General features: G+C 49.1%; 1 protein-coding gene across 8 annotated transcripts in view; it reads left to right on the forward strand.

Moving 5' to 3' along the window:
• The first annotated feature begins 6614 nt into the window (after positions 1–6614).
• The window catches only part of MYH10 (myosin heavy chain 10), an 87503-nt gene continuing 67086 nt past the window's right edge, over positions 6615–27031 (forward strand). For 3 of the 8 annotated variants that reach the window (XM_086857094.1, XM_086857096.1, XM_086857095.1), the window contains exons 1-3: positions 6625–6686; positions 9125–9502; positions 21282–21438. In XM_086857094.1, the coding sequence (XP_086713220.1) occupies positions 9158–9502; positions 21282–21438 (502 nt within the window). In that variant the 5' untranslated portion in view covers positions 6625–6686; positions 9125–9157. Of the gene's footprint in view, positions 6687–7620; positions 8713–8789; positions 8959–9124; positions 9503–21281; positions 21439–27031 lie in introns of those variants that run through there. The other 5 variants (XM_086857098.1, XM_086857101.1, XM_086857097.1 and 2 more) reach the window with 5 other exon arrangements.

Consider the following 27031-nt stretch of genomic DNA (forward strand, 5'->3'; position numbering starts at 1 on the left):
CCCTGCTCACTGCCACGGCCATGGGAGCAGGAGCAGGGACATCCCCAGCCAGAATTTATCTGCCAGCTCACAGGCACTGGGTGCTGCTGGGTTTCTGGGAGGAGGCTTTCTCCAGCTGGCACTAACCAGTGTCTGGAGCTGGTGCCCACCAGAACCTCCTGCTTTCAAGCCAAGGATGAATAACCATGGAGGAGACTCGTGAAGATCGATGGGCTCCTTCAGAACATGGTAAAACTGTGTTGGAGACCACCCTGCTCCCTCTCGGGCACTCTTTACCACAGCCCTGCACAGAGGTGAGCTGGAGCAGGACCCTGCGTGCTGCCAGGGATGGGGACTGAGCTGCAGCAAAAGACACATCCCAAAGCCTCTGTGCCTGTCACGGTCTCTGCTGGACACAGGAGGGTGACAGCACTGGCACATGCTCCTCTGCCTCCTCTGAGCTGCGAGTGACCCGGAGCTCCAGCCTGGAGCCTATCTCCTGTCCCACAGCTGCGTTTCGCACCCTGGGAGGGTGAGAATCTCCAGGCAGGAACCTCGAGGCCAGCCTGGCAGGTCAGTGAAGCCATGAGGGGCCCCAGAGCAGCGGCTGAGCGCTGGCCATGCTCAGGAGCCGCGAGCAGGGCTGATCCCTCAGACTCACACAGCCCGTGCCCGGTGCTGGTCAGCCGGCCCCGAGGGCACCGTCAGCTCTCCACAGCTCAGGGAGGAGCTCTGGTGCCAGGCTGCAGCTATAAAAAGCCCCACAATTGCCTTCCAAGCTGGTGATTCAATAACAAAATGCAAAAGTAATATTAAAGCTGCCTGCTGTGCCAACTGCTGGCTGTCTGCAGCAATAAAAATGCCGTAAATCAGCTCCAATTAAAGACTGCAGAGTCTAACAGGAGGCTCCAAGCAGAGCTGGGAAAGCCCCCAGCACACTGGAATTGCCTGGGCAAACCCTGCACGCCGTCACTTGCCACTCACAGGCCACTGGAGCTGGTCAGAGGCGCAGGGCTGGGCAAACGCACACTTGTGAATTGTGAGAGGCTTGTGCAGGGTTAGGGGAGCTGGCAGTGCCTGTGCCCGTGTCCAAACACGAGGCAGGGCTTGGGAATGCTTCTCTGAGTTCTTCAGGCAGACACAAGCTCCTGTGGTCAGGTCTCAAGGAGCTGAAGGTGCTGCTGGCCCTGGACACTGCTGGCGGTATGCTGGGACCTGCTCTGGACAAGTTTCCTGAGGAGCTCACACCTTCTCACAAGACAGGGAAACGTCCCAAAAGCATTATTTGCATTTAAAAATGGGGCCCAGGCTCCCAAGGCACCCCAGCAGCCATCGGATCATCCTTCCTGGGGATTCTCCTCTGGGGTCTGTTGGAAGCTGTCCTCACTCAGCTCTTGGGTGTTTGCTCCTCAGAGGGGTTTTTCTGAAAGGGCTTTTCTCCTTTTTGGCATATTTGGGCACAAGAAGAGCCTCTGATGGCAGGTGGGAGGTGGAGCTGGCATGTGCAGGGGGAGGCTTGGCTGGCAGTGAGGTCCCCTCAGGCCCGAGTGTCCCCTCATTTCTCAGCATCCCGCGGCCCTGGCAGGGCCTGGCCCCCCCAGCAGAACATTCCCGTTCTCCTTGTCCACAGGGCATGGCCAGGGCTCCCAGCACGGGCACTGACGGGAACCTTTCCGCACTGCTTCCTCTTTATTGATCCCTTAACTGGGTAAAAAATGGATGGGTTCAGTTAAGGCTTCTCCACAAAGGAATGGCTGGTATCAACTGGAGGTTCTGGCTCAAGAGGAAGAATTTGGTCCCTTCAGCCCAGCCAAGGGCCACTGCAGGGTGGTGAGAAACCCTGAGCCATGCAGGGGCTCGTGTGCCTTGGCACCATTTGTGTATTTTTATGTAACAATGTCAGATAATCCTGCTGGGAGTGCCCAGGTACAGACAGGGCATTTTTTCCCCATTTTATGGGGCATTTATCTCCCCCAGCAGTGTGGGCAGAGGGACAGGGCATAAATGGGATTTCCAGCCAGGGGGGTGGGTGCTGGACCAGGACTGAACCCTGCCTGTGGGAACTGAAGATGGGGCACAAGAAACCAGGCTACAAACAAACCTCACAGCCAAAATGTGAGGTGGGGAATCTTTCCCATTGGGAGAGCTCTGCATGACAGGCTCATGCTGCTGGCATCCACACACCTAATCCTGCACTTGTGCTGAGTAAAGGCCAGTTCTGGCCATGGCAGAGATCCCTGGGAAATGTGCCCTTTGCAAGTGGATCCATGGGAAACTTCCACCATTTTCTTTATTTAAGTCTGCAAAATCCGAGCTAGGTTGAACTCAGTGATGTTGGGATGTTCATTCCAGCTCAATTTACTCTCTAAGATGCCCAATAAAACTTCCTTCTGGCCTTTCTACTGTGTAATAAGTAAATCATTTCCCCTAAAAACAATATTGCAAGTGATGAGTGCTTCAGCAGTGCAAACTGGTGTAACTGGGATGAGAACTGAACGCCCTCAGTCACACACAAGCACCAGGGCAGCTTCTCAGACCTGCCACACGTGGTTTTCCTGGGACATTTCCAATCCCAGGGTATGGGGGAGGGCAGATCTGGTGGACAAATTCTCGCTTTGAGGGGAGAATGGAGGTTCAGATTTCTGGATGGGTTTAGGCCGAGATTTGAGAATGAGCCCTCCTTTTCCTTGAGGGAAGAGCCCTGCACACCAAACCCTTGTGCTGAGAGTGGAAGGCACTGCTGTGAAAATCCTGCTCTGCTTTCCCAGTTTCCACTCCTTCCCAGTGTGATGAGCAGAGGAGGAGGACAGAAAGCAAGGAGCAGCTGAGCACAGGTCCCCCTGCACAGCCACGTCTTGCTCCAGCATGACTGATCCGGGATGGATTTCAGCACTGTCCTCTGCTCCAGCCCTTCCTGCTCCAGCAGGCTTCACGGAATTCCCTTGAGCAAAGCTCTGCAGGGCTGCTGAGGTGTGCTGGGAGTGAAGGCAGACCCCAGCCCCATCCCTCTGGAGCTCTGTCCCTGCAGAGGTGGCTATTTCTGCCGCTGTGACATCAGGCCCCTGTGCAATCCCCCTCGGAGAGGAAGGGCCAGACTTTCCATTCCTGATTTAGAGAACTTTTAAAACTCTCCAGGACTGAAATACATGCTGGGTGAGACAATGGAGCTCGTGTTTGGTGATGCCTCCTGTTTGGGAACGTTTCCTATTGAAATAACCGGTGTGGCCCTGGAGGACACTCTGCTGCAAGAAATAAATGTAACCTCATCTTACTGCCATTTAGAACAGCTCAGGAAGCTTTGAAACTCAAGCATCAAGCATGAGGCTTGAATTTCCCATTCCTTTCAAGCTTCTCACACAGAAATGTTTATTATAAAGTAATTTTCTTGTGGAATAATTTATCTTTTATCCCTGCACCTCTCTGTTTTGATCCCACACAACAAAGCAGACGGTTTGTACAGGAGCAATTCTGCCTTTTCCCCCACCTTCCTTCGAAGGAGCCACAGCACCCTGTGCCTCAAACGTGACCTCAGCTCTGACATGGCAAATGGGAGCAGTGACATCTCCTCCCTGTGGCAGGGGAGGTGCTGTGGCCACCCAAAGTCTCAGCAGGTCAGGATTTGAACTGGGAAGTGAATTCACCTGGAATTAATTTAGGTGTCCTCTCATCACTGCTAAGCACAAACCTTGTTCTATACATATCCAGCTCCTGCATTTAAATACTGAATCCAAACCCTGGCTCAAAATTGTTCAGGGCTTGAAGTTATGGGGGACAAATCTGACCCAGAAAGAGGCCAAGATGTTCTGCTCTGCAGGGGCTCCTGGGGGGGCCAGACCCAGGTCTGAAATTCTTGGGGATGCATCCAAAAGCTCCCGCAGACAGAAAGGGAGGACATCATCCTCTGCAGGAAGCAAAAGTGCCAAATAGTCAAGGAATGAGGTTTTTTTGCTTATTTGTGGATGCTGCAAATGGATCATGGGACAGAGCAGCAGCTGTGGGGTGTCAGGGGTGTCTTCCCCTTGCAGAAGTTTGTCCTGGTGCTGTCGCAGGCAGCCTGGTGAGGGAGGGGAACATCACCCAGCTGGGTGATGGAGCATGGAAAGGAGCTTCACAGGACATGCCAGCAGTAGCAAGACCTCTAAATGAGAAACAAATGGAGCATTTTTTGCTTAAATTCTCGGTGTTGTTTTAAACACATCAAGTGCTGCTTCAGTGTTTACCTGCCTGGTCCCTCTGGAACACCCATGGGGCAGGTTTTGCCTTAAGCACGCCCTGGTAGCCACGGTATTAAGGGACTTCTCTGTGAAGATACAGGGGCAATTTTAGGATTAGAGACCAGCTGAGCTTCTTTTTAAATAAAATCCTATATGTAAGATGTTTCTCTCTGCTTCCTCCAGCCTCTGCTCTTTCCAGTCTCCTGGGTTAGACAGAAATATTATCTTTCCCTCCATGGGTTAAGGACATTGAGTGGATTTGGAGAATTCCTTCTTAACAGGAGCTTGGATAAAAATAATTGTGTGATAAAAATAATAACCCAATGCTATACCCTGTCACGCTCCACATGGCATCCACAGGATCCTCAAAGATTTTCCATGAAAATAATTTCCTAGAAGAAACTAAACTCCTCAAATAGCCTGTGCCTAGATTAATGTTTTCTGGGTGGTGTTTCTGTTTCTCTTTTAAACCATGCTGAATGTCTAAAAATGGAAGTTTTCTGGAAGCAGGGAGATGTGGAGGTGCTGCCCTGGGGGTGTGAGGGAGTTGAGGTTTGGATGCTGCACCATCCCCAGGCCTTGGCTGCCTTGAGGAGTGACCACAACTGGTGATGCTGCTTGTGCCCGTGATCTTTCCAAAGGGAGCAAAATACTCCTCAGGTTTCTCTGCTGGAAAGTTCTGGCGCTGCCAGGGAGCTGGTATTGCTCTGTGAACACCGGCTGAGCCTCTCATCTCGTGGAGATCTGATGGCTGAGCAAGGAAAAAATGTAAATCTTGGGACATGCCCGTATTTAGGCGACCCAAAATGCACGTGGGGTTGCCTCACTCAGCTGCCTCGGGCTGCTCGGGGCAGTGGCCACCGAGCCGGGCTGCCCGGGAGTGGCACAGGCCTTGCACAGCAAAACGCAGGGGAGGAACCAGTTGAGCCTTTTGGCTTTCATCTGCCTGCGAGTCAACACCCTGATTTTTCGGAGAAACAGGACGTGCAAGACCTCCCACTGCAATGGTAATTACGGGGAGACTTTCAGAGAAACACGAGCGCCAGGAGCTGCGCTGGAGCCCATTTGTGCACAGCCATGGACTGGGGTGACCCAGTGATCCCCAGCTCTGTGCCAGCAGCCTGGCACCCTCAGTTTGTGTCATTGCCTCCCTTGGGGTGACCCGGTGATCCCCAGCTCTGTGCCAGCAGCCTGGCACCCCCAGTTTGTGTCATTGCCTCCCTTTAAAGCCTGCAACCGGTCCAAAAATGCTAAGTTGGAATGTAATGGCAGGTGTGATTTGAAACTTCCGTCTGAGATCATAGAAAGTCCTGCTTCCTAAGCACAGGGCAAACACAGGGAGACATCGCTATTCCTGCCCCCAGCCAGGCCCAGCATGCCCCAGATCCCAGTTCTGCCCCCGGACAGCTTGGATGCTCCCTCCTGCCACGTCTCCCCGCTCGCAGTCAGGAGGATCCGACACAAATTCCTGTCACCAGAACGGCTTTAATTCCCGAGCCCGGCTCGGTGCGGGTGGGGAGGGCGGGAGCCGCAGCAGCCCCGGGGGCAGAGGCTGCGCCCACCCCGCCGGCCTGGGGGCACCACGGGGAGCTCGGGCAGGGAGCAAACACGGGAAGGGCTCAGGAAAGGTCGGGAAAGGCCGTGGAGCCGGGAAGCTTCCCGGAGAGTCCAGCAGTCCCCCGAGGTACCCCCAAAGGCCCGGGGGCGCTGGCAGAGCTCAGAGAGCCCGCGGGGCGCTCCGAGGCTCCCCGGACGCTTCTGTCCCCCCGCGGCAGCCCCCGCATCCCCGGCTGAGCCGCGACCGGCGGGGCTCCGAGACCTCGCGGTGATGCTTGAGGACTGGAAAACAGGACCCGGGCCGGGCGGGCTGCGGCAGGGGGGCTGCAGAGGCGGCACGGGGACACTCGGCCGGGGCACCGCGTGTCTGCGGCCGTCCGGGGAGTGACCCGGGGGCGGTCACCGAGGGCTGCGGCCGGCTCCGCACAGCCCGGCTCCGATGGCGGTCGCATTCCCGGTGGCGATGCCTGGGACGGGGATGGGCGGCGGGGGCGCGCGGGCGGGTGCGGGGGAGGCGCGCTCCCGCCGCTCGCTGCAGCACCGGGGACGCGCCCCCGCCGGCCGTGCTGCAGCGGGGGGCGGGGTCCTCCCTGACGGGCGTGGCTACCACCCAATCAGCGCCGCGCTGCGGGGTGACGAGAGCCAATAGGCGCTCAGGGGGCGGGGCGCGGCGCGGGGGCGGGCCGGCCCACGGCGTGCGGAGGTTGCTATGGCTGTGGCCGGAGAGCGGCCGCGGCGCGGACCAATGGGAGCGGGGGTAGCCGCTGACGGACGCGGCCGCGGACCAATGGGAGCGCTGCGCGCGGCGGCGGGGGCGGGCGGTGCGGCGGGGGGCGGCGGGGCCGGCGCGGCGCTAAAGGAGCGCGGCGGGCGCGGGGCGGAGCGGGCGCGGCGGAGCCGGCGGGTGGCGGGCGGGCGGCGGCCGGCGCTGCACAGGTGAGACGGCGGGGCCGGCGGCGGGGCCGGGGTACCGGGTGGGGGCGGCTCGGCGGAGACCCGCCCGCCCGCGGCGGGGGTGTGGCGGGGGCGGCGGGCCCGGCACACAAAGACCCCCTTGTTGGGCCGCCCGCCCGCCCGCCCGCGCCGCCTCGGCCCCCCGGTGCCGGCCGTGAGAGGAGGGGGCCGTTTTCGGCCATTTTCTGCCTTCCCCGCGGGCTCCGGGCGGGGGGCGCGGGGCTGCGGCCGCTCCGGGCGCCGCCGGGCCGAGCCGCGGCCGCCTCTTTGTCCTTCGGGCCCGGCGAGGGGCAGCGCGGCGGCGGCCCCGGGGCGCTGCTCGGCCGCCCGAGGCCCGGGGGATGCCCCGCCGGTCCTGCCCCGCAGTGCCCCCCGGGCCGCTTTTGTTCGGAACGTGTGCGGGGGGTTTTTGGGGGGCTTTTTTTTTGCCTTTATTCGCACGTCGTCTGTTGGGAGTGCTGGATTCCTGCATGATAAATGTGCTCATTTGTGTGTTTCATTTGAATGCCATTGTTAGCGGAGGAGTCCTGGGTAGGGTGAGCTGCAGCTTGCTTTGCCTCTGCAGAGGGTCTTTTGTGATGGGCTTTGTGGGATTGGAAGCCCGAGTGGAAGAATGACCCTGAAGGTGCTTATGATCCCCCGATGTTTAGGTTTCTCATCAGGAGCTGCTCTAAAGTCAGTTACACCAGCCGTGTATGACTGGTGCGTGCACTGGTGTATGAATGCGATCATTTCAGTCGTCACCCTTTAATTCCGCTGAGGAGCAATAATGGTTAATTTTGTCGTATGAGCTTTGTTTGACCTTCAGGTTTCGCTGCCTCTTGGTGTGTAAAAACGGAGTCCTGGCTGCCTTGGGCTGTGTCTCACCTGCCCAGGGAGCGCTCAGGATCTTACACCGAGGGGCACTGGCATTCCAGGGCTTTGTTGGCGCTTGGGCTGGAGCCTGGCAGAGTCACCTTTCTCACTTGGGGTTCAAAGCTCGGGTATTTAATATGTGGGCTTCTCCAGCTAAATGTGGCATTCATTGGCTAAACCTTCATTTTCCTGGCGGAGGAGTTCAGCTAGCACTTAAGGTGTCCTCTTGACGATTCCATCTTTGTTCATGGAAATTTTCTCTGAGAGGCTCTTCTAAAATACTTTAAATGTTGAGTCATCATATCTTGATTTGAATTGAGCCATCTGTGCTACGGGATCTGCTCCTCACACCTCTGAAGGCTTCAGTGACTTCACGTTTGCTTTGCACTGTAGTTGGACAATGTAACAAATCTCTCTGCCTTAGATGGAGACACAATTATGCTGTTTAATTACGTGCTCTTCTCGGGAGGGGTGGGTTGCAGGACTTCCATCAGGGCACGTGCCTTGGTAGGAAAGGTGACAGATGCAGTTTGGGAACCTCCCTGGCTTTGTTCCCAAGCTGACCTTTGGGTTACCTGCTGGAAAAGGATTCCACAGCCAATGTGAGGTTCTTTAGCAGGGAAGACCTTGAGTGTTACAAACCAAGGCGTTTAAAGTCCCGAGTACGAAGGGTCAGGCTTTCCCTTGGCACTCCCTGGGCAGTTCCAGATGGATCTGCCAGCTCCAGGAATCCTGGCTGTGATGGCAGTGTCTATGGAAGGGAGAGGGGCCTCTCTTGGGTAGGGCAGACAGGTAAAATGACTGTGCAGGGGCTCTTGTCACTCAGTGGTTTTTCTTTCTGCTTCAAATTACCCGAGGAGCTGTTGGAAAATCCAGCATCATTCCTTGCGGTGTTTTGAGCCTTGAGGTAAACTTGAGATCTGGAGACATTTTTTGGAATATGATGATGTCAGCACTCAGAACTGAGAACAGGAGCAGGCTGTAGAAATGCAAAGCTTTTCAGGAAGAACATGAGCAAGGTTTAGCTGCCTTGATGGCTTGAAGAAACCCCAGGCATCCCAAGTTCTTGTCTGTATATGAAAATCCACATTTTTAAAACTCACCCTGGCCGCCTTCTGGTTTCTGCAGCAGAATCCACTGAGCAGAGTTATGGGTTTGTATCTGTATTTTTGTTTTTCACTGTTCCATCACAGCTGAGCTTACTGCCAGGCTTCTGCTCTGTTTGCTCTTGTTCCTTATCTAAGCCCAGCACAGAGGTGCGTGTTTTTCCTGCTACAGCTCTTGCTCTTGCTGTGATGTCTGTCCCTTGCTGCTGCACAGCTGGAACCAGTCCCTGCTGGCTGTCCTGCACTGGCTTTGGGTCACACTGGCCAGGTCACTGAGCTTTTGTGTGGCAGAGGTGTGTGAGCAGGGGCTGGGTTGTGCAGCAGCTCCTCCAGGCTGGGAGCAGTGCCTGCTGCCGCTTCTCCCAGGGAGGATATTGGTGCTGGATTGTTCCAGTGCTGTGACACGGGTTGGGGTGAGGTGGTGTAACATTCTCCTTGCTTTCCCCTCTCTGCTGACAGGGTGACTGGCAGTGGACACCTTCTCTTCCCGGGATGGCGCAGAGGTCGGGGCAGGAGGATCCGGAGCGGTACCTCTTTGTGGACAGGGCTGTCATCTACAACCCTGCCACCCAGGCTGACTGGACTGCTAAAAAGCTGGTGTGGATCCCTTCGGAGCGCCATGGCTTCGAGGCAGCCAGCATCAAGGAGGAGAAAGGGGATGAGGTGTTGGTTGAACTGGCAGAGAATGGGAAGAAGGCTCTCGTCAATAAAGATGATGTTCAGAAGATGAATCCTCCCAAGTTCTCTAAAGTGGAAGACATGGCAGAATTAACCTGTTTAAATGAAGCCTCTGTATTGCATAATTTAAAGGATCGCTATTACTCTGGGCTCATCTATGTAAGTACTAATTATGGAATCCATTCTGGGTGCTAATTCAGCTGACCTTACCTGATTCCCATCCCTACTGTTTGTGTAAGTTTTTGATTTTGGCAGCCTAAATTTACCTGAGTCCAAAGTCTTTTCCCATGCTGTGTACAGGTCAAGAACTCTGCCATAAAATAAATACCACAATTCTGTGAGCATCTTTCAGCCACAGAATGTGAAATGGCAGCCTGGGGGCTCTGCTGGTGCTGCTCCTTGGAGCACTTGCTTTCTGCTGAACTGATCCAGTGAGCAGTGGCAAAGGGCTTCCTTGAGCTGAGGGAGGTGACAAACCCTCACTTTGCTGGATTGCTGTGTTTAACTGCTCATGTGAATGAGCACATCTCTTGTTTTAACTTGCTGCATGCTAAAAATGGCAGTAAGAGGCTCTGCTGGTATTTAAAAGATGAAGTTTGAAAGTACTGGGAGTGCAAAATGTCTTTTTGGAACTGAATATCAGCCTAGTGGCCAGGAAGGGATGTGTTCAAGTGCTTAAAATAAACCAATAAGATAAAGCTTTTTTTTTTTCCCCAGTGGTTTTGAAGCATTAATTGAACATCTGGCTTATCACCATCTTACTCTGGAGCTGGGAATCACAGCGCCCTTGGTGCTGTGTCTGACCCTGCTCCTCCCTTGGGCTCTGTCCCAGGTCTGTGCCTGCAGTTGGGAGCAGCTTCTGCTCTCTTGGCAGACTGATTGCGCAGTGACTTGGGTCAGGGAGTCAGGAACAGCTACAAGGAGGCTTTCTGTTTCCACAAGACACTGGAACATCTGCTTAAATGCTTGGTTTACTTTAAAAACACTTAAAGCTTAAACCCATTTTATTTAGTCCTGATAGTTGGCTTATTTTCTCCTCCATCTGGGGATTTGGGGGTACATTTTTAGCTTGACCCTTGATAATATTTGGACTTTTTGTATTTGTATATCTTTGTCAGCTGCCTCTTCCAAGGCCTTACACTATGGTACTCACAGCAGAGCTGTGTGAAAAATGCTTCTGGAATGATTCCTGCATTAAGAAACTAATTGGATAATTAATGGGGACTAGATTGAAAACTAAAAGTAAACAGGTTGATAGGTCAAAAGTTTTCAGTCTGTGTATCAATCCTAATTATGGCTGTTAGGAAATTCATTACAACTATTACAGTCCTTTTCATTATGAAGGTTAAAAACCTGCGGGCCTTAAATGTCACAGCAAGCTCTAGTGCAGGGACTGCAGGCAGCAAACACAGCCACGGGTGTTCCTGGGGGTGGTGTCAGAGCCTGTCCCTCATGTGCACACAGGACTGTGTCACCCTGACAAACCTCCCTGGTGAGAGACTGGCTGCTCATGGATGTGGAGTTTGTGACATCCCACAGGTGACTGAGCTATGTTCTCTTCCCAAAAGGATTCATTGTTCCTTGGCTTTGTGATGCTGCTGCCATGCAGGGGGATCAGTGCATGTGGATTTAGTGGCAGACCTCCCTGTCCCCAGCTAGCAGAACTTGGTTGGGGTTGAGAAACTCTGGGATTTGTTGGGATTTGCTTTACTGGAAGCTGGAGTTCCAGAGACATTGCCAGAGGATGCTGCCCTTCCCAAGGACAGTGGTCCAGTGCAGCTGTAAGAATTGGCTTCTGGGCTCAAATTCAACCTGGCTTACTTGGTAAAGGTGTGGAGAAGAGATGTGTTGAGGACTGAACGCTGCAAAGATTCACAGGCCAGAGAGACCCTACAAGATCTTGAGCTGGTGGGGTTTTAGTGTCGGGGTCTCTGTTGGGCATCCCTAAACTTCATGAATGTGACGCTGCTGCTGGCACAGCCCAGAGCCATTGCCCACAATTCCTGTTTGCCTGGTGTCAAGAAAAGAACCAAAGCAAACTGAGCTGAAGTGAGTTCTGGTGGTTTGGTCATTGTGACAGGAGCTGCTTGAAGTTCTGTTTTGATTTCCAAATTGTTCTCCCATAATAACGAAATGAGAGTTGTATATTTTGGTGTTGGTCTCAAGCAGTTGAGGTGCAGGTGGTGGATCTGATTAGGTCTCCTGGAATTTCCCAGCAAGGCAGCATGGAGTGCTGCCTTTCTAGGAAGTGGAAGATGCAAGAATGTCTACTGAAATAGACCTGTTTCCTTTCAATCCCTAGAAAGGAAACAGACGAGTTGAGGGATTTGGTGTCACCTGTCTGTGATTTCCATGTCCAGATGACGCTGCTGCAGGAACAGGGAGGCTGACTAAAGCCCAGAGTGACCTGGGCAGTGATGCTCACTTCCAAGAGTTTCGTGTAGCATCCAAGTAGGGATGGCCAGCAGTTTCTGGAACTTGCAGCATCTCTAATGCCTGCCAAGTGACATGATCTCAGGCTCTGAGCATCACTGCTGAGCTGTGGGAGATGAGCACAAGTGAAGAATGTGGAAAATCAGGGGCCTGTACAGACATGGTATCAGTGCTTGGTCCTGTCCTCCTGGGCTCTGGTCATGAACAGAACACAGAAAGGAGCAGGAGTTGTACGAGAGCTGCTGGGAAGGGTGGTTGGAGTTTAAATTATGGTGACCCCAGTTTTGCTCTGGAGATGAAATAACTTCAATTTCTTACTCCACTTATAACAATATCTATTCCATTGATTGCCACAAGGTTTATTTGGAGTGTAAGTGCTGGTTCTGTGTAGGTGCAGCCACCTGCAGCAGGTAGTTTAATTTATTCGTTGCTTCTGCCTTTGCTTGGAATTTTCACTTTCCCTCGTGTTTCATAGCTGAACTTCCCCAAATCCTGTGCTTTTCTAGGGATATCAATGTTTCTTACATATCATTAGAGTCACTAATGCTCTAAATTAATCCTTCATATCCTGCTGGAGTGGGTTTTGGTTCCTGTAAATGCTTGTGAATGTTGATTCTCCAGCTTCAAAACAGAACTGTTGTGGCTGCCCTGCTGTGGAGGGGCCAGCTGTAATCCTGGCTTCAGGCTGCATTAGTGGCATCCTTCAGCTGCAGATCAGGAGCTGGAGGTGGTTCACTGGGAGGGCACCCAGGAGGAATACCCACAGGCTTAGGAGGTCCTTTGAAGATTTGGAATAAACATGGTTTTGCTCAGACTGGTTTTCTGGTGGTTCTTGAATATTCTTACCCCGTGAACTGAGTTCCAGGTGACTTTTTGGGAGTGTTGGTTTAAGAAAGGAGTAGTTCTAGTCAGAGGTTTTGGGTCACTGAGATCTGTACCCTGGGTGAGGAAACATCTCTATTCTTAGAAGACCTGCATGTAAAATGCTACTGTGGAGGCTTCTGGATATTAGCCCTAGAGTTTGGTTTGTGCTCAAGTTGTGTGCAAAATACGATTTAATGGGAGGAAGAGATGGAGAAATGAAATCCACTGGGAAGAGGGGATGATGAGGGTGCCTTAGCCCTGCATGCTGCTTTTTCAAGATCACACTTAATTCTTTGTCATAAGCTGTGATAGACAAAATTACTGCTCCAGTAATTTTCCCTTCATGAGGTTTGGGGTTTTTCATGAACCACCTTCCAAACTTGTCACGTTAATCCTTTTTTTCACTTTAAGAGCAAAATGGCATTCTTTCTTTTCAACTCAATACAAATTTTAACACAACCTATGCTACTTTTAGAGCTTCAAAAAGCAAAGTGGTTCCTAATCACTCTAAATAATGTTTCAATGCTTTGTTAAGCAGCACTCTGGTTGTAAGTTTTGTAGTATTTTGAAGTCATAAAACTTCAAAATTGAGTGGATTGGGTTGGAAGGGATCTTAAAGCTTATCTTGTTCCAAGCCCTGCCATGGAAGAGACAATTTCCACCAGGCCAGGTCAGAGGCCCCCATCCAGCCAGACTGTTAAAAAAGGTATGAAAAGCACTTCTGTTGATGAAAATGCAGGTAATTGTATGGATCAGGAATGTAAATACCTCATTCCTACTTCCATGGAAAGCAGCTTGTTCTTGACACTACAAACCCTGGCTGGAACTGGAATGAAGAAACTGCTGGCTGTTAATGCTTCTAAGTCAGGGCTAGGTGACACTTTACCCAGCAATTCAAAGCTCTTTTGATGGAAAGACTTTTCAATCCTACTTTTAAAGCATATTTTAAATTTAGAAACGTCACCTTATGTACCTCTTGTGGACAGAAGTATTCTGTCAAAACCGGTGGGTGTCTCCTGACTTTACAGGTTTGCCACAAAGTTCTGATTTTCCAGGGAATCCAACACCTGAGCTGCAAATGGCTGTGTTTTCATGGTCTGACTGGTGAGTGCAAGTCAACATCAGAAGACTTTTGGGATAAATGGCATTTTCCCCACTCGATGGGTCTGTAAACATTTGAGTCCGAGCACCTTTTCTAAGATGCTCTGGCAGGATCAGAAGTCTGTGTTGTGCAGTCAGAAGTTCCCACTCCTGTGCCCACTGCAGTAGGATGGGATGAAGGAATTGCTCATTCAAACATAGTGTGTAATCAAGCTGCACTAAAAGCCAAGGTATTCCAAATTCAGTGGCCTTTATAATTTATAATTATATTATATAATTTATTTTAAAAAACGTTGCTGTTGTAGGCCCAGCTTTCCTGGAGGAAGGCTCTTGCCCACAGGTGTGGCTTTCTGATACCCCCATAAATCATTGCAGCTACTCCTGAACTGCTTCCTGACCTCATTCAGTCAGAAGGATTAAAATGAACAGAATTTCTGGAACGCTTGGCTCTGTGCCAGTATCCAGACCTTGTGCCTGGTGGGGATGTTGGGGAGCCCTGGGTTTGGGGGCTCAGGTGGGCAGGGGCAGTGGGGACAGGTACCCACGGTGTGTGTGCTGTGGGGAAAGTCAGGTTCCTGCTGACAAGTTCTGCTGTTTCTTGAGGAAGGACAGGAAGCTGGTGGAGCTTGAGGAAAGGTTTAGATTCAGCTTCAGAGTCCCCCAAACTCCAGTGAGCTGTGCATTATCTTCCCTGCCCACTCCCCCGTGTTTCTTTAAGCCAAGACTTCAGAAAAAGCGTTGGAAGCTGTTTATGTGAGGCTTAGAGTTCCTGGAAGCCTCCTGCTGGTTCTGCTCTCCTGGCACAGGGCTGCTGGGTTTTCTTTCCACCAGTGAAGTAGAAAACGAGCTCACTGTTGTGCAAGTAAAATACCACAGCAGGTATTTGTTGATAATTGCAAGTGTTACCTCTGTAATGGGTCTGCAGCCCTGTTATTTCGTTTTTGAATGTACTTTCCATTCTGTTGGAATAGAAGAGGGAAAGAATGAGAGCTATGCCATAGTCCCTGGTTCCAGAGCCTGCAGTGGGTGGCAGCTCCTACAGCCCTGCACTGGAGGAGCTGTCTTTAAGCTGTTCCTTCTGTTAAGCTGCTGCCTCCTGTGAGGCCTGAGTATAACCTAGAACAATCTCTGGTATTATATAAGGATCTGTGTTCTAATTGCTTTAATTTTCCTGCTGGTCCAGTTGGGAATGTTTCATGTTACCGAGTGTCAAAGATTGGTAATAAAAGAAACCTGCAAGAAATGGAGTTTGTTATTTAATTCTGTCTTTTTCCTACCACAAACCAGTCACTGGATCTAATACCCAGCAGAAGTGCTGGGGTTCACATTGGTGGAGCTGCTTTGACACAAGAACTTTTTATTATATTGACTCTGATTTTTGGAAGACTCATAAATGTGATCAAGTTGAGGGAATTCTGTGCATGGTTAGAAATGTCTGAGGGACTTCAGGGAAGTGAATCAGGCAAGCAGAGGGATGAAAAAGTGCTTGTTCTTGTCAAGCTCTGTGTTTCCAGAAAAAAGGGTGGTTTTAGAGTGTAATAGGAGCAGGAGTTTGCATTGTTCCCTGGTGTGCAAGAGCTCAGGTGAGCGCGGTGTGCTGCAGCCCTGTGGCCGTGCCCGAGCTGGGTAAAGCTGCTGTGCCACGCTCTGCCACCCTGCTCTCCTGGAGCCTGGGCAAGGATATGAACACTCCTCTGGCCCTGGTGCAAGCTCAGCTCATGTTTTAGCTCTGAGCCCAGGCTGTGACCCTGAGTGTGTCTGTCTGAGAGGAGGAGCTGGCAGGGCATGGCCCAGGGGGGGTTCTCTAAACACGTCACCTGAAGGCTGGGAATGTGGAAATGCAGCACATATTTACTAGAGCAATGGGTATTATCAGTTCTTTCGAAATGAAAATAACTTGGAATGCACATTTTACTGAAGGGGTTGAACATCAAAAGGTGTCCATGAAAAGCTTCCTTAAAAAGCTGCTCAGTTCCAGCTGTGGAAAACATTCTCAGACAAATCATCTTTGTGTGGGCTGAGCCTTTCCATTCACAGCTGGTGTATTTGTTGTGCTCCTCCTTCCCTTTCTCATTCTCCTCCTGAGCTGCCCTGAGTGAATCTGTGAATCCCCAGCCTCTCTGACCCAAGCTTCCCAGGCTGTTCCTCACCCTTGTTCATCACCCTTTGATTCCATTGTTGTCCCCAACACAGCCTCACCTTCATCCCCTCTGAGGCTGAAGAACTGCCTGCCCTTCTTTGAGACTTGAATTGGATGATTTCAGGGAGAAAAGGTGCTCTGTGAGAAAACCATGGTCAGGGAACTCAGAAGGGCTTGGAGTGTGAAAGGTGAGCCTGTAACCTCAGGAAAAGAGGCAAAGAAAATGCTCTGTTGAGGCAATTTATCAATTGGAGAGTGTGCTCCAGTCCATTTGTTATGGGACACTGGTTAAAACATGTATTGCTGGCTGGGCTGGGAAGGGCTGGTGTCTGTTTCAGGTAATAATGAGAGCTGTCTAGATGCTTCCTTCAGCTTGATTATTTAGGTAGTAATAGACTGCATCTGTCACTTTTTATATTTGAAGAATTGGAGATAAACTTTGAGCCTGTGTTCTTAGGGGGATGCAAATTGTTACAAATGCCCAAGCTGTAGCTGCATCTTGCTAATGTGCTCTCAAGTGGTGCTTTAAAGAGGCCATTTGATGGCATGGCAGAAGAGAACAACCCAACAGCCACAACAGCTTGTTCCTGGCTACAGGAACTGTTAATCCAAGGTTTAGCACCAGGCTTTTTACCCTGAACTTCTCGGTGTGGGTATGCACAGGGAAGGGGTGATGTGGTTTTAAGGGAAGACAGGCCATGAAAGCCACAGTCCAGATGAGGAGCCTGAACTCCTGAGTGTGTTTGCCTGGGAATAACTCACCCTGTTGTTCACTCACACCTACCTCCCTCCCAGGGTGGAGGGATGGAATGGAGTTTGAAACAGGCCAGTGCCAGGATCCTGAATGCTGCAGGTTGGGACAGCTTACCAGAACCCAAATTAATACATGATAAACTACTGGATGCAGGCTGGAAGCATCTGGAAACCTTCAAACTGCACGCTTAGTGTCCTGAAGGGGAGCTTGTATAACCAAGCTCTCCTTTACTGTTTGTGTCTGGAGCTCTGCCTGGAGAGTGCATTCCAGGGTGTCCTGTGGCTGTGGGTTGCTGCTGTCTGTTCCTGGGAAAAGCAGGAATGTGTTCAAACAGCTGATCCATCAGCTCAAGGTGAATCAGCATCTTTGCTTGCCTTTCAATTCTTAATGTGCACATCCACCTCTGTCAGCTGAAAAATGAATGAAGGCTGGTTCTCCATCCAGACTGGGCTGTTACTGGAGCTCACCAGTGCTCATCCCAGCTCTTATTCCCATCTGACAATTCCATGAGTCCATGTGCTGCAAGATAGAGTTCATTAAATGGGGTGTCCATTTGTTAAGCAGATGTTTATGTATTGCTGATAATTCCTGCTGTGGCTGCTCACCAAGGGCTTTTTTGAGGGATTTTAAACAATCTCTACTTTTTATGTGTTTGGTTTCTATGTCCAAAGCCTTTTCCTGCCTTCCTTAGGCACAGTGATGCACTGTGGGACTAGCAGTTATAAAACAGATGTGAAAGATTTTGGTACCATTTGCCTCCCTCCCAATTAAATTTGGCTCATTAGAAGCATCCTTTCAGTGTTTCTCTGCCTGCCAAGCCATGAAGACAGCCCACCAATATGTTCATACATTGCTTTCTGCAATAAATGACAGTCAGGAAATTGGGAAGATTCAGTTCCATCTTCCTATGAATAAATTAAGGCTGTGCAGGGTGGTGCTGGTTTGGAAAAGGTCTAATTTTGATACTGTGCAGGGAAACAGCAGGAGAGTGAACTGGGTCACATTTGGGAACCCAAGGCATTGGGGTTCCAGGTGCTGCATGCAAACAGCTGTCATGGCACAGAGGGAATGGTCTGGGATAAAAGCCTCTCCTTCAGGTTTAGTTTCAAATAAATGAACCCCAGCACTGGCAAAATATAGAATTTTGTGCTTTATAACTTCTAATTTGGTTCTATTCAACATGGAGCTTCTTCAGTTAACCCTTTTCAGTCGCCCAGGATATTTGTTGGCCTTCTTGAGATTGGTTATGTTGGGCTTTGCTTTTTCTGGTCCTTACAGGTTCACAGGTTCTTCCACCTACTGCTTCCAGAGATAGCCTGGAAAGGCTTCCAGGATAGGTAGAGGTTTGAAGGATTGTTAAATTTGTTTTTCTAGGTTATTAATTCTTTATGTAGCAAAAATAGTAACATTTACTCCATGCCTGTGCTGGGGAAATAAACTGAAGATGCCAAAGCAGCTGGGGGGAGGAGAGAAGGATCATCTGCAGAGAACTGTTTTATCCCAGCATTTAAGATTAGTTTTGTTTTTAGTTATTTACTAGATTGATTTATTTATGTCTGGGGAAGGGCAATGATTGTGGGGAAAAAACAACAGTTTTCCTTTGGGAACATAAAATGCCAAAACAAAGTCAAAGTTCTGGATGAACTTGCAGAGAGATCAAGGTGTTGCTTTGAAAGGAGGTCCCCAGTGTAGGTGAGTTTTGCAGTAATTCCCTTAACCAGCCTCTGGTCTGGGAGTTCTGTCCTTGCTCAGGTGAGGAGCAGCAGCCCAGGGAGGGAAATTTGGAATCCGTGAAGCTGCTGAGTGAGGAGCAGAGCTCAGAGCTGTGCTGGGTGAGGAGCAGGGCTCAGAGCTGTGCTGGGCAAGGAGCAGGGCTCAGAGCAGGGCTCAGAGCTGTGCTGGGTGAGGAGCAGGGCTCAGAGCTGTGCTGGGTGAGGAGCAGGGCTCAGAGCAGGGCTCAGAGCTGTGCTGGGTGAGGAGCAGGGCTCAGAGCTGTGCTGGGTGAGGAGCAGGGCTCAGAGCTGTGCTGGGTGAGGAGCAGGGCTCAGAGCTGTGCTGGGTGAGGAGCAGGGCTCAGAGCTGTGCTGGGTGAGGAGCAGGGCTCAGAGCAGGGCTCAGAGCTGTGCTGGGTGAGGAGCAGGGCTCAGAGCTGTGCTGGGTGAGGAGCAGGGCTCAGAGCAGGGCTCAGAGCTGTGCTGGGCGAGGAGCAGGGCTCAGAGCTGTGCTGGGTGAGGAGCAGGGCTCAGAGCTGTGCTGGGTGAGGAGCAGGGCTCAGAGCTGTGCTGGGTGAGGAGCAGGGCTCAGAGTGCAGGACCCTGCTGGCCTCAGCACACTGGGCTGCCCTGGCACTGGTCAGAGCTGTGCTGGGACAGGTCTGGGCTGGACTGTGCCCCTGGGAACTCCTCTCCAGGCCCAGCTCTCCCCTGCAGTCAGCAGTATCCAGCTCTCTGCTGAGTACTGAGGAGCGCAGGGGAGGTGCTGCTCTGTGGCTCTGAGCTGTGATTCTGTGGTGTGCTTGGCAAACGTGTTCTTTCTTCTGGTTGCCCTCATTTGAAGCCTCGACTGGAAGGCAGGCTTGTGGCAGTGCTCAGAGCCTCAGTGTCACTGCTGGCGGTGACAGAGGGACGTGGGTGCCCTCAGCTGAGCACAGGGAAGGTGGCTGGGAGCGAGTGCCCGCTGTCTACAGTTAATTGGCTCCTTGGATGGTTGTACCAGGCTGCTAAAATAACTCTCCTGCCTTGCCTCCCTTCCAGTCTCACCAGTGACCATGGATGAGTTTGGGCAGGGAGCTGCTTCTGTTCCCAAGCAATTGTGTTTGGCATTTGTCTGCAGGAGTATACAGGTCAGTCAGTGAGGGCAAGAGCATTGATGCTGGCAAGAGGGACAGTGGTAGGAGAGGAGGCTGGGGAGGAGCTGCCCACTTGCCAGCAGCCCCATGTTATGTTGAGTTAATGACTGATAAGTTGTTCTTTATGCTTGGGTCAGTTGCCCTGATAAGATCTGTTTCCTTTCTCTTGAGAAATAAATACCTCATTTGGGTGGTAAGGCCCTGCAGTTATCATCCAGCAGATCTGACCAAAGCAGAGGGAGCATTTTCCTACAAGGACGTAAGATGTCCCTATGTCAGGATATCTGGCTTAAAACCAAGTTCTTTTTCTTTGCTGATGGTGCTCCTGGACTCAGTTCAGAGAACACCTTCTGCCTGTCTTTCCAGAAGCTGGTGGAGGTGTAGAAAGGACAAGGGGACACCTTTCCCTCCAAATAAAATCTTTCCTACTTACAAAAGATAAAAAAGATAGATTTGGACTATCAGCTACTGTGTTCATACCAATGCAGCAGAAATACTTTTTAAAATGGACAAATATTATATCCTGAGTGACCTGTTGAGTACTCTGGGTTATCAACAGCTGTTAATGCTTTCTGTTTATTCTCACCATTCTTTTTCTCCTCTAAACCTGAAAAGATAAGAAACATGTCTCTCCTGAGATTCAGATGGATCCTTCCTATTTCTGCCAAACTTGGTCTCTCTTGCTCACTTCCTGAGCTGGTAAAGATGGGAATTTCAGTAAAGACAAAAGGAACCCACTGGCCAAGCATGTGAGCAGATAACAGTGAATGGAGAGATTCTGCTTTCTTAAAAGCAGGAAATTTCAGTTGTGGTTGCTGCTGAAAGGGCTGGAGCCAAGCAGATTCCTTGGCTAGGGAACACCCTGGGAGAGCTGTGGTGTGTGCAGGGAGCAGTGGCTGGCTGAGCTCAGTCTCTGATCCCAAGCCAGGCCAGGATCATCTGTCCCTCCCTCAAAAGCAAGTGGCCGTGGCTGCCTGTGCTCCTTCTCCTGCCAGGGATGTTCCTGCCAGAACTTCCTTAGGAATAACTGCTGGGGAGCAGGGATGGAACTCACTGGAGGAGTCTGTGGTACTTGGATCCCAGGGGAATGCAGCCCTGTGGGCATTGCTTCAGTGTGGGCTCAGCCCTTGAGGCGTTTTGGCTGAGCAGAAGTGTCTCAGTGAAATCAGCAATGTACAATTTGTGTTGGTTCCTTGATATCTGGTTGTCCACTTTTGTGATGTGTCAGCTCTGAAAGGAGAGTGTGGAATATCTGCAGGGCTGGGTGCCAGGCTGTCCCTCAGGAATGACCCCTCAGTGGGATTGCAAAGGGCTGATGAGCAGGAAGGATGGACAATATGAAACAATAGCAGGAAAGCAAAAATAGTGGGGGTTTGAAATAGGCTCTTCCCTCATCTAGACTATTTACTAGAGCAATGGATATTATCAGTTCCTTCAAAATGAAAATAACTTGGAATGCACATTTTACTGAAGAGTTGAACATCAAAAGGTGTCCATAAAGCTGGAACTTGGCAAACGGAAGAGAGATTTAAATGTCTGTGGGAAAGAGATCAGATACTCCTCTTCAAATTTACCTACACTTATTATCTTTAAATTACTTTTTATGCAGGTAATTAAAGAGCCTTTTAAGAGAACTAGAAACCAATAATTTGAATATAGCATGTACTTTGAGCTGCTCTACAAAAAGCACTTCAATTTTAAGATAAATATTAGGGAACCTGTGAAAAAGCTTTCTGTTCTTTACAACTTTATTTCAATACTGTTTATTAACAGAAATGTTTGTTATTTTTTTTTCCAGACCTATTCAGGGCTGTTCTGTGTAGTCATAAATCCTTACAAGAACCTCCCAATTTATTCAGAGAACATTATTGAGATGTACAGAGGGAAGAAGCGCCACGAGATGCCACCGCACATTTACGCGATATCCGAGTCTGCCTACAGGTGCATGCTGCAAGGTAAGGAGCAGTCACTGGGATTTCACAGCTACCTGGCAACTCCTTAATGTACCTACAGCTTGGGATTTCCTTATCCAGCTACGTGGAATCAGAATTTTAAGGAGGGGGGAAGAGAATCGTGTTTGTGTGACTCGCTGAGGCGCGGCAGCAAAGCCAACACAGCTGTGCTGGGCCATGGGTGCTCTGGAAGTTGTGTCAGAAATACTTTGTTCCTAAAAAACAAAGAAGAGCTAAGTTGCATGTCAAAAGATGTTGTGCACTGGCTCTGGATGAAGGAAGGGTAAAAGAGTGAGATTGAAAAGGCAATGCTATAAAAATGTTGGCGTTTTGGCAGCTGAGAAATAATCCGAGGTGACAATGGAACAATGGTGTGTTTGAGTTCAAAAAGAGGTCAGAGAAATACTTAACCTGGAGGAATTTCTTTTTTTTTTCTCCTAATTGATGTATGTCTGTAGTAGAATAGAGTGAGTTTATGGAGGGCTCATGGTTTGAGTTTTGGCTTTAAGGCTGTGCTGGACAGGAAGACTGAATTTGACATGACACAAATTTGTTGAAATGAGCATATGTTGTTGAACTTGCACAGTTGCATTTCTGACACAGTATTTTGGAAGCACAGCTCATTCTGTCCAATAATGATTCATATTTAGGGGGCTGTTAAAGACTGGGACAGCAGCATGTTGTCTCCAGACAGGTGTGTGTAACCAAGAGCCAGGTCTGCACACCTTGCTGTGGGTTGTGCTGCAGCTGTGGATGGGCTGGAAGGAGGGGAAAAGCTGTTTTCAGCTTCACACAAACTGAGGGAAAGCTGTTTCTGCTTAACCAACCATTTAAATGTTAACTTTTTTTTTTTTTTGACATTTGGTATCTTTAAATACATCACACAAGCCTTTGCTTCTTGAATTGTGACTTTGTCTTTGGGGGTGCTTAATAATCAACTACAGGTTGCTGAGTGTCCTTTCACCTCAGGAGAACTGTGCCAGCAGAGTGGGGTGATGCAGGGACAGGCAGGGGAAGAGCAGAAAACTGAGGCCACCAAAAGTTGTTTTGCTTCCCAGTGGATATTTGGGGCTCCATTTTCATGTGTTTTTGGGAAAGAAATTCTGACTTCTTGACCAGAAAAAACAGCCTCTAAGAGCTCAGATCAGAGGACCTAATAACGTGGAATAATAGCAGAGCAAACCTTAAGATTTATTTTAAGGAGTTTATTGTAGCAGTCTCAAGTGGCTTGTGATTAAGTGCTTCCCAATCTGAAAGCACCTCTTGAAATGGTCCCGAGAATACACTGCAATGTTCTTGAGACAAATGTCCTCTAATAAAGTAAGTCAATGTCAGCAGTTACCACACTCCGGCTGCTCCATATATTTGCTCACATACCCTGCTGGTACTGATTTGTATCTCTGGAGATCTTGCTACATGGACAAATGTTACTATTTTTGGAAGATGGAATTAAAAAAATGCACCTGGTGGTGTATGTTTGGTTACAGTCCCCTTTCCTTTCCTTCTGATGCATGGAGGTTTATATTTTGTATCAAATCTCTCTGTGCTTGCTCTCTTTTTGGTTTTAATAGTCTGACTTCTTGCTTGAACAAATGAAGGCATAGCTTGGAATAAGAATAGATGAAACCCATGCAATGAGATCCATTACTTAGGGAATAACTTGTTTAAGGGTAACTAAATCTGTGTTCCCAGTGCCCTTCACCTGTATGGAGCCACTCCCTGTTTATTTTAGGAGGCATTTTTAGGAGTTAGTGAATTTCCCATTGATGATTTGTTTGCACAGCTTCGTTGTGCAATAAAATAAAAATAAAAATAAAAATAAAAATAAAAATAAAAACTCCAGCACAAGCATTAGTGCTGGTGAGGGTGAGCAGGGAGTGTGTGTCAGGTGGAGTGGGGAGCTCTAGCACTGATCCTGCAGCTTCTGTGCTTCCAGGGCCTCGGGGTGGGCCCTGGTGCAGAGACACACTTCAGGGAACTGAGTCTGTCTCCATAAAAATAAAACTTACAATTACAACAACAAAGGTTTTGTAGGCATTAGAGCACCAAATAATATTTGTCTTAACAGTAGCAGATTATTACATTATTCCGTTTGTTTTCTGGTTATCAGTGGCAACACAAGGTCAGCTACTGAGTGTGCCCAGGATTTGGTGAGGATAGGTTTTCCCTATCAAGTATTTAACACAATGTGCAAAATGTCTTTAATCTTCTGACTCTGCCTTGTGTTTTAGCTGGCATTCAGTCTTCCATGAAACAGAAAATGCATCTCACAAAGTTCTGCCTGCTAGAAATATGTCTCTAACCAAGAACTAGCTGGGTTAATCAAAACACTTCAGATTAATCATCAGAGGTCTCTGCAAGCATTTGTTTGCAGCAGAATCCTTGGTCAGGATGCTTTTGCTGATAAGTTACTGACACATACTTATAAAAGTGTTGTTCTGCACTTCCTGTCTGTGGCTGTGCATGTAGCTGCTGTGGGAGATAGAGCTGGGATGGCAAAGAGAGGGCTGGGGAGAGGAGTTTTTCCAGTATTATTGCAAGTCATGCTTCTGCTGTTACAGCATATCCATAGGTTTCTTTTGATATGAATGACTGCTGCATTTCCAGTATTTGACGTCTGGAGTTTAATTATTAGGATTCAAACCTGAAATTGAAACCGTAGGAATGCAATTCCTTTGGAGACTATGACCTTCCCCTAATAGAAATATCCTGGCCACTAATTTAGATTAATGAAAGTGGTTGGCTGGATTTTCCTGGCCTGTTCAGTGGTATTTTGTGCAGTATAATCATGTTTATTTTCCTTGCAGCTAATTACAAACTACTCATTTCCAGGTGTTTGTGAGCTGTTTACTGTGATTAACAGGATACCTGGACCTGAGCTGTGACTCTGAGCAACCTGATTTCTTAAACCACAATTTTTCTGTGCTGAGAATTGGGCACAGTGAGTAAAGTGTTACTCAGTTTCTTGGTTCTTTCATGCCTCTAATTCAGAGCATGGACAGTCACAGCTCAGCTTCCAGTTTCTGCTTTGCTGCGGTTTCGTATGTTTAATATTTGTGCTTAAATAAGAAAATAGAGATTTTATTTAAATTTTCTAGTGCATGTGCATCTCCATAGTTATTCTTTGTCTTAAACATTGCTGGAGCATTCTGAATTTTCCTAAACTGGGGGTACAAACAGATCCCTGCAGTTCTCCATGTGTGCTGTGGTGGGAAAAGTCTGTGTGGAAGCATTGCTGACTGCCAGCCATCAAACCCTGCTCTGTTCTTGGCCCCCTGAAGAATTTCCTGTTTGGGGGGACCTCCTGCCCCTCTGGCTGCCCAGCTCAGCCCTCCCTGTGCCCTCTGGGGAGGGAAGAATGGGCTGGAAATGTGGGTCAGTGCTCGCCAAACACAGAGGGCAGAGGGTGGGGGAAGAGCTCTGACACACAGAATAGCTCTGAGAGCCCGGTTTGGAGGGGAGTGGATTCCCCAGGGAGACAGAAAGAGCTCTGGAAGCTGCCAGAGAGCAGAGAGGGAGGTGCAGAATTGTTCTTGGTGGCTGTGTTGCAGATGAACGGGTCAGTGGTGGGGATTTGGGGCCAGTTCTGCAAGGAAAAGCAAAATTCAGGCAGTGCTGGATCTCCTGAGTGATGCCTTTGCTGCAGCAGTTGCAATAAAGATTGAGTTGAAGGTCCTCTTTGAGACAAGCAAGACTTGGGCTGCATTCTAGTTATGCCAGTCAGGATTTCTCTTCAGGAAAAGACTCATTACCCAGTGCCTGACCGCAGAAGATAATAACCTGCAATTCAGCTTTCCAGACTGGATTTCCCCTCTCTTTCCCCCAGTAATTATTTTTCAAAGTGCTGTGGTAGCAGGGTGTTACTTCACAGGTGGTTTAGTGGATTTCTCCTGCACTTTCCCTTCATTTCCCTGAGGAGAAGGTGAAGCAGGGAGTACCCAAATCCCAGGGGTGATGGCCTGAATGAAGTCAAGCAGTGGGGTCGGGCTGGTGGCAGCCCCACAGAGCATTGCTTGACATGATCATAAGGAATTGCTGTCCTAATCCCTGTGACAATGTTGACCTTAATTCTGTTTGGTTATACAATTTGCAAGCCTTGCTAGTGTTCTTCAGTCCTGCTAAAAGTTATGGGCCATAAAATTTTGCCACAGACTAGGATTTTCTTTAAGAAAATGAATTTTCTAGGGCTGTGACAACACTTTACCAGCAAGGGAGATGTGATTGTGCAAAAGCAGCACTCATAAATTTTTCCCTAGTACTTTTTCCACAGCTGACTTTCTCTTTTCCCTCTTCCCTTCCAATTTTCCCAGTGGATTTCTAGAGGAAGTATGGCTTTGTTTTATTGTTCCTCTTTATTCAGTGACGTACAAGTGCCTCGGAAGAAATATTAAGGAAAACTTGTTGACTTTTTGTTGCTAAAGCCCAGCTTGCCTATTAATATTACACTTGTATAATTATGCTTAGTCTCTCCTTTTTATCCTGTTTCCCTGAGGACATCTTGATGAGCACCAAATTAGCACTGATATTTTAGGCCTGCCTTTAATCCTGTTGCAGAGAAGGTTTATCGGAAACAGCGTAAGACGGGAAGGGAACACTTGGTGTTGGAGAAGCCAGAACTGGATACAGGTGCAATACTCCTCTCTTAAAAACATCTTATTGATCTATATTTATAGTTAATCTTGATTTAAATCATCCCTTAGGGGCAGATCCACCTCCAGATACGGAAGAAAAGAATTGTAACTAAAATAAGACTTTTTTTTTCTTTAAAAAGTCTATTAAATCTTGAAATGGAAGAGGGAAAAATTGCTCTGAGACTGAAAAACTTGGGAGTGATGGTTGGTGTTCTCTGTTGTGAGGGGCAGATGGAACCTGATAAATGTGCCATTAATGTTCTTGGTATTTTTCATTATATCTGGACTTCCCAAAAGAGCCCCCAAGGCCTTTTAAAGAGTTACAGAGTGCAGGATGATGATCCCAGCAGAACTGGCTGCTTGGTAAATGTCATGTGAAGGATTTATAGGTCCCTTTATTGTTATATTGAGAATTCTGGGGTTTCACTTGGTTCACTCAGGCAGGTGTGGAATATAAATACTCAGGTGACAATATTATTAACATCCAGATTGCTTGTACACCTCCAGGAGTGGCACAGGCAGTGTCTTCACGGCTGAGTGCAGGGAAAGAGATTCTTGAAGCAAGAAAACTTCAAATCCATCATGCTGAAACATTCTCCTGCCTCATTATTTTTGAATTTGAAGTAAAATGATAAATACTTCTGTCAGCTGAACTTGTTTTGCAATATTTCATCTGCTTCTCCTCACTTTTGTGTTCTGTCTCTTGAAATTAAACCAGTGTGATTCAGGGACTGGGAGTTGCCATGGCTGAAGTTATTGCACCTTGCTTGGCCAGCTGTGAATGGCATCAGTAGCAAGTACTTATTGAACAAGCTCAGTTGAGCTTACACAGTCTAGTTCTAGAAACTGCATTTTAAACTTTTTTGTTATTGTTGGAAAAGTTTTAGTTCTTTACTGACCTTCTCTGTGTCAAAATGTGACTGGATCCCTGTTTATTGTTCAGCCTCAAGGTTGGACACTTAATT

This window comes from Cyanistes caeruleus, chromosome 19 (genome assembly GCF_971803275.1).
Source record: "Cyanistes caeruleus chromosome 19, bCyaCae1.hap1.1, whole genome shotgun sequence".
NCBI classification, from domain to species: Eukaryota; Metazoa; Chordata; class Aves; order Passeriformes; family Paridae; genus Cyanistes; species Cyanistes caeruleus.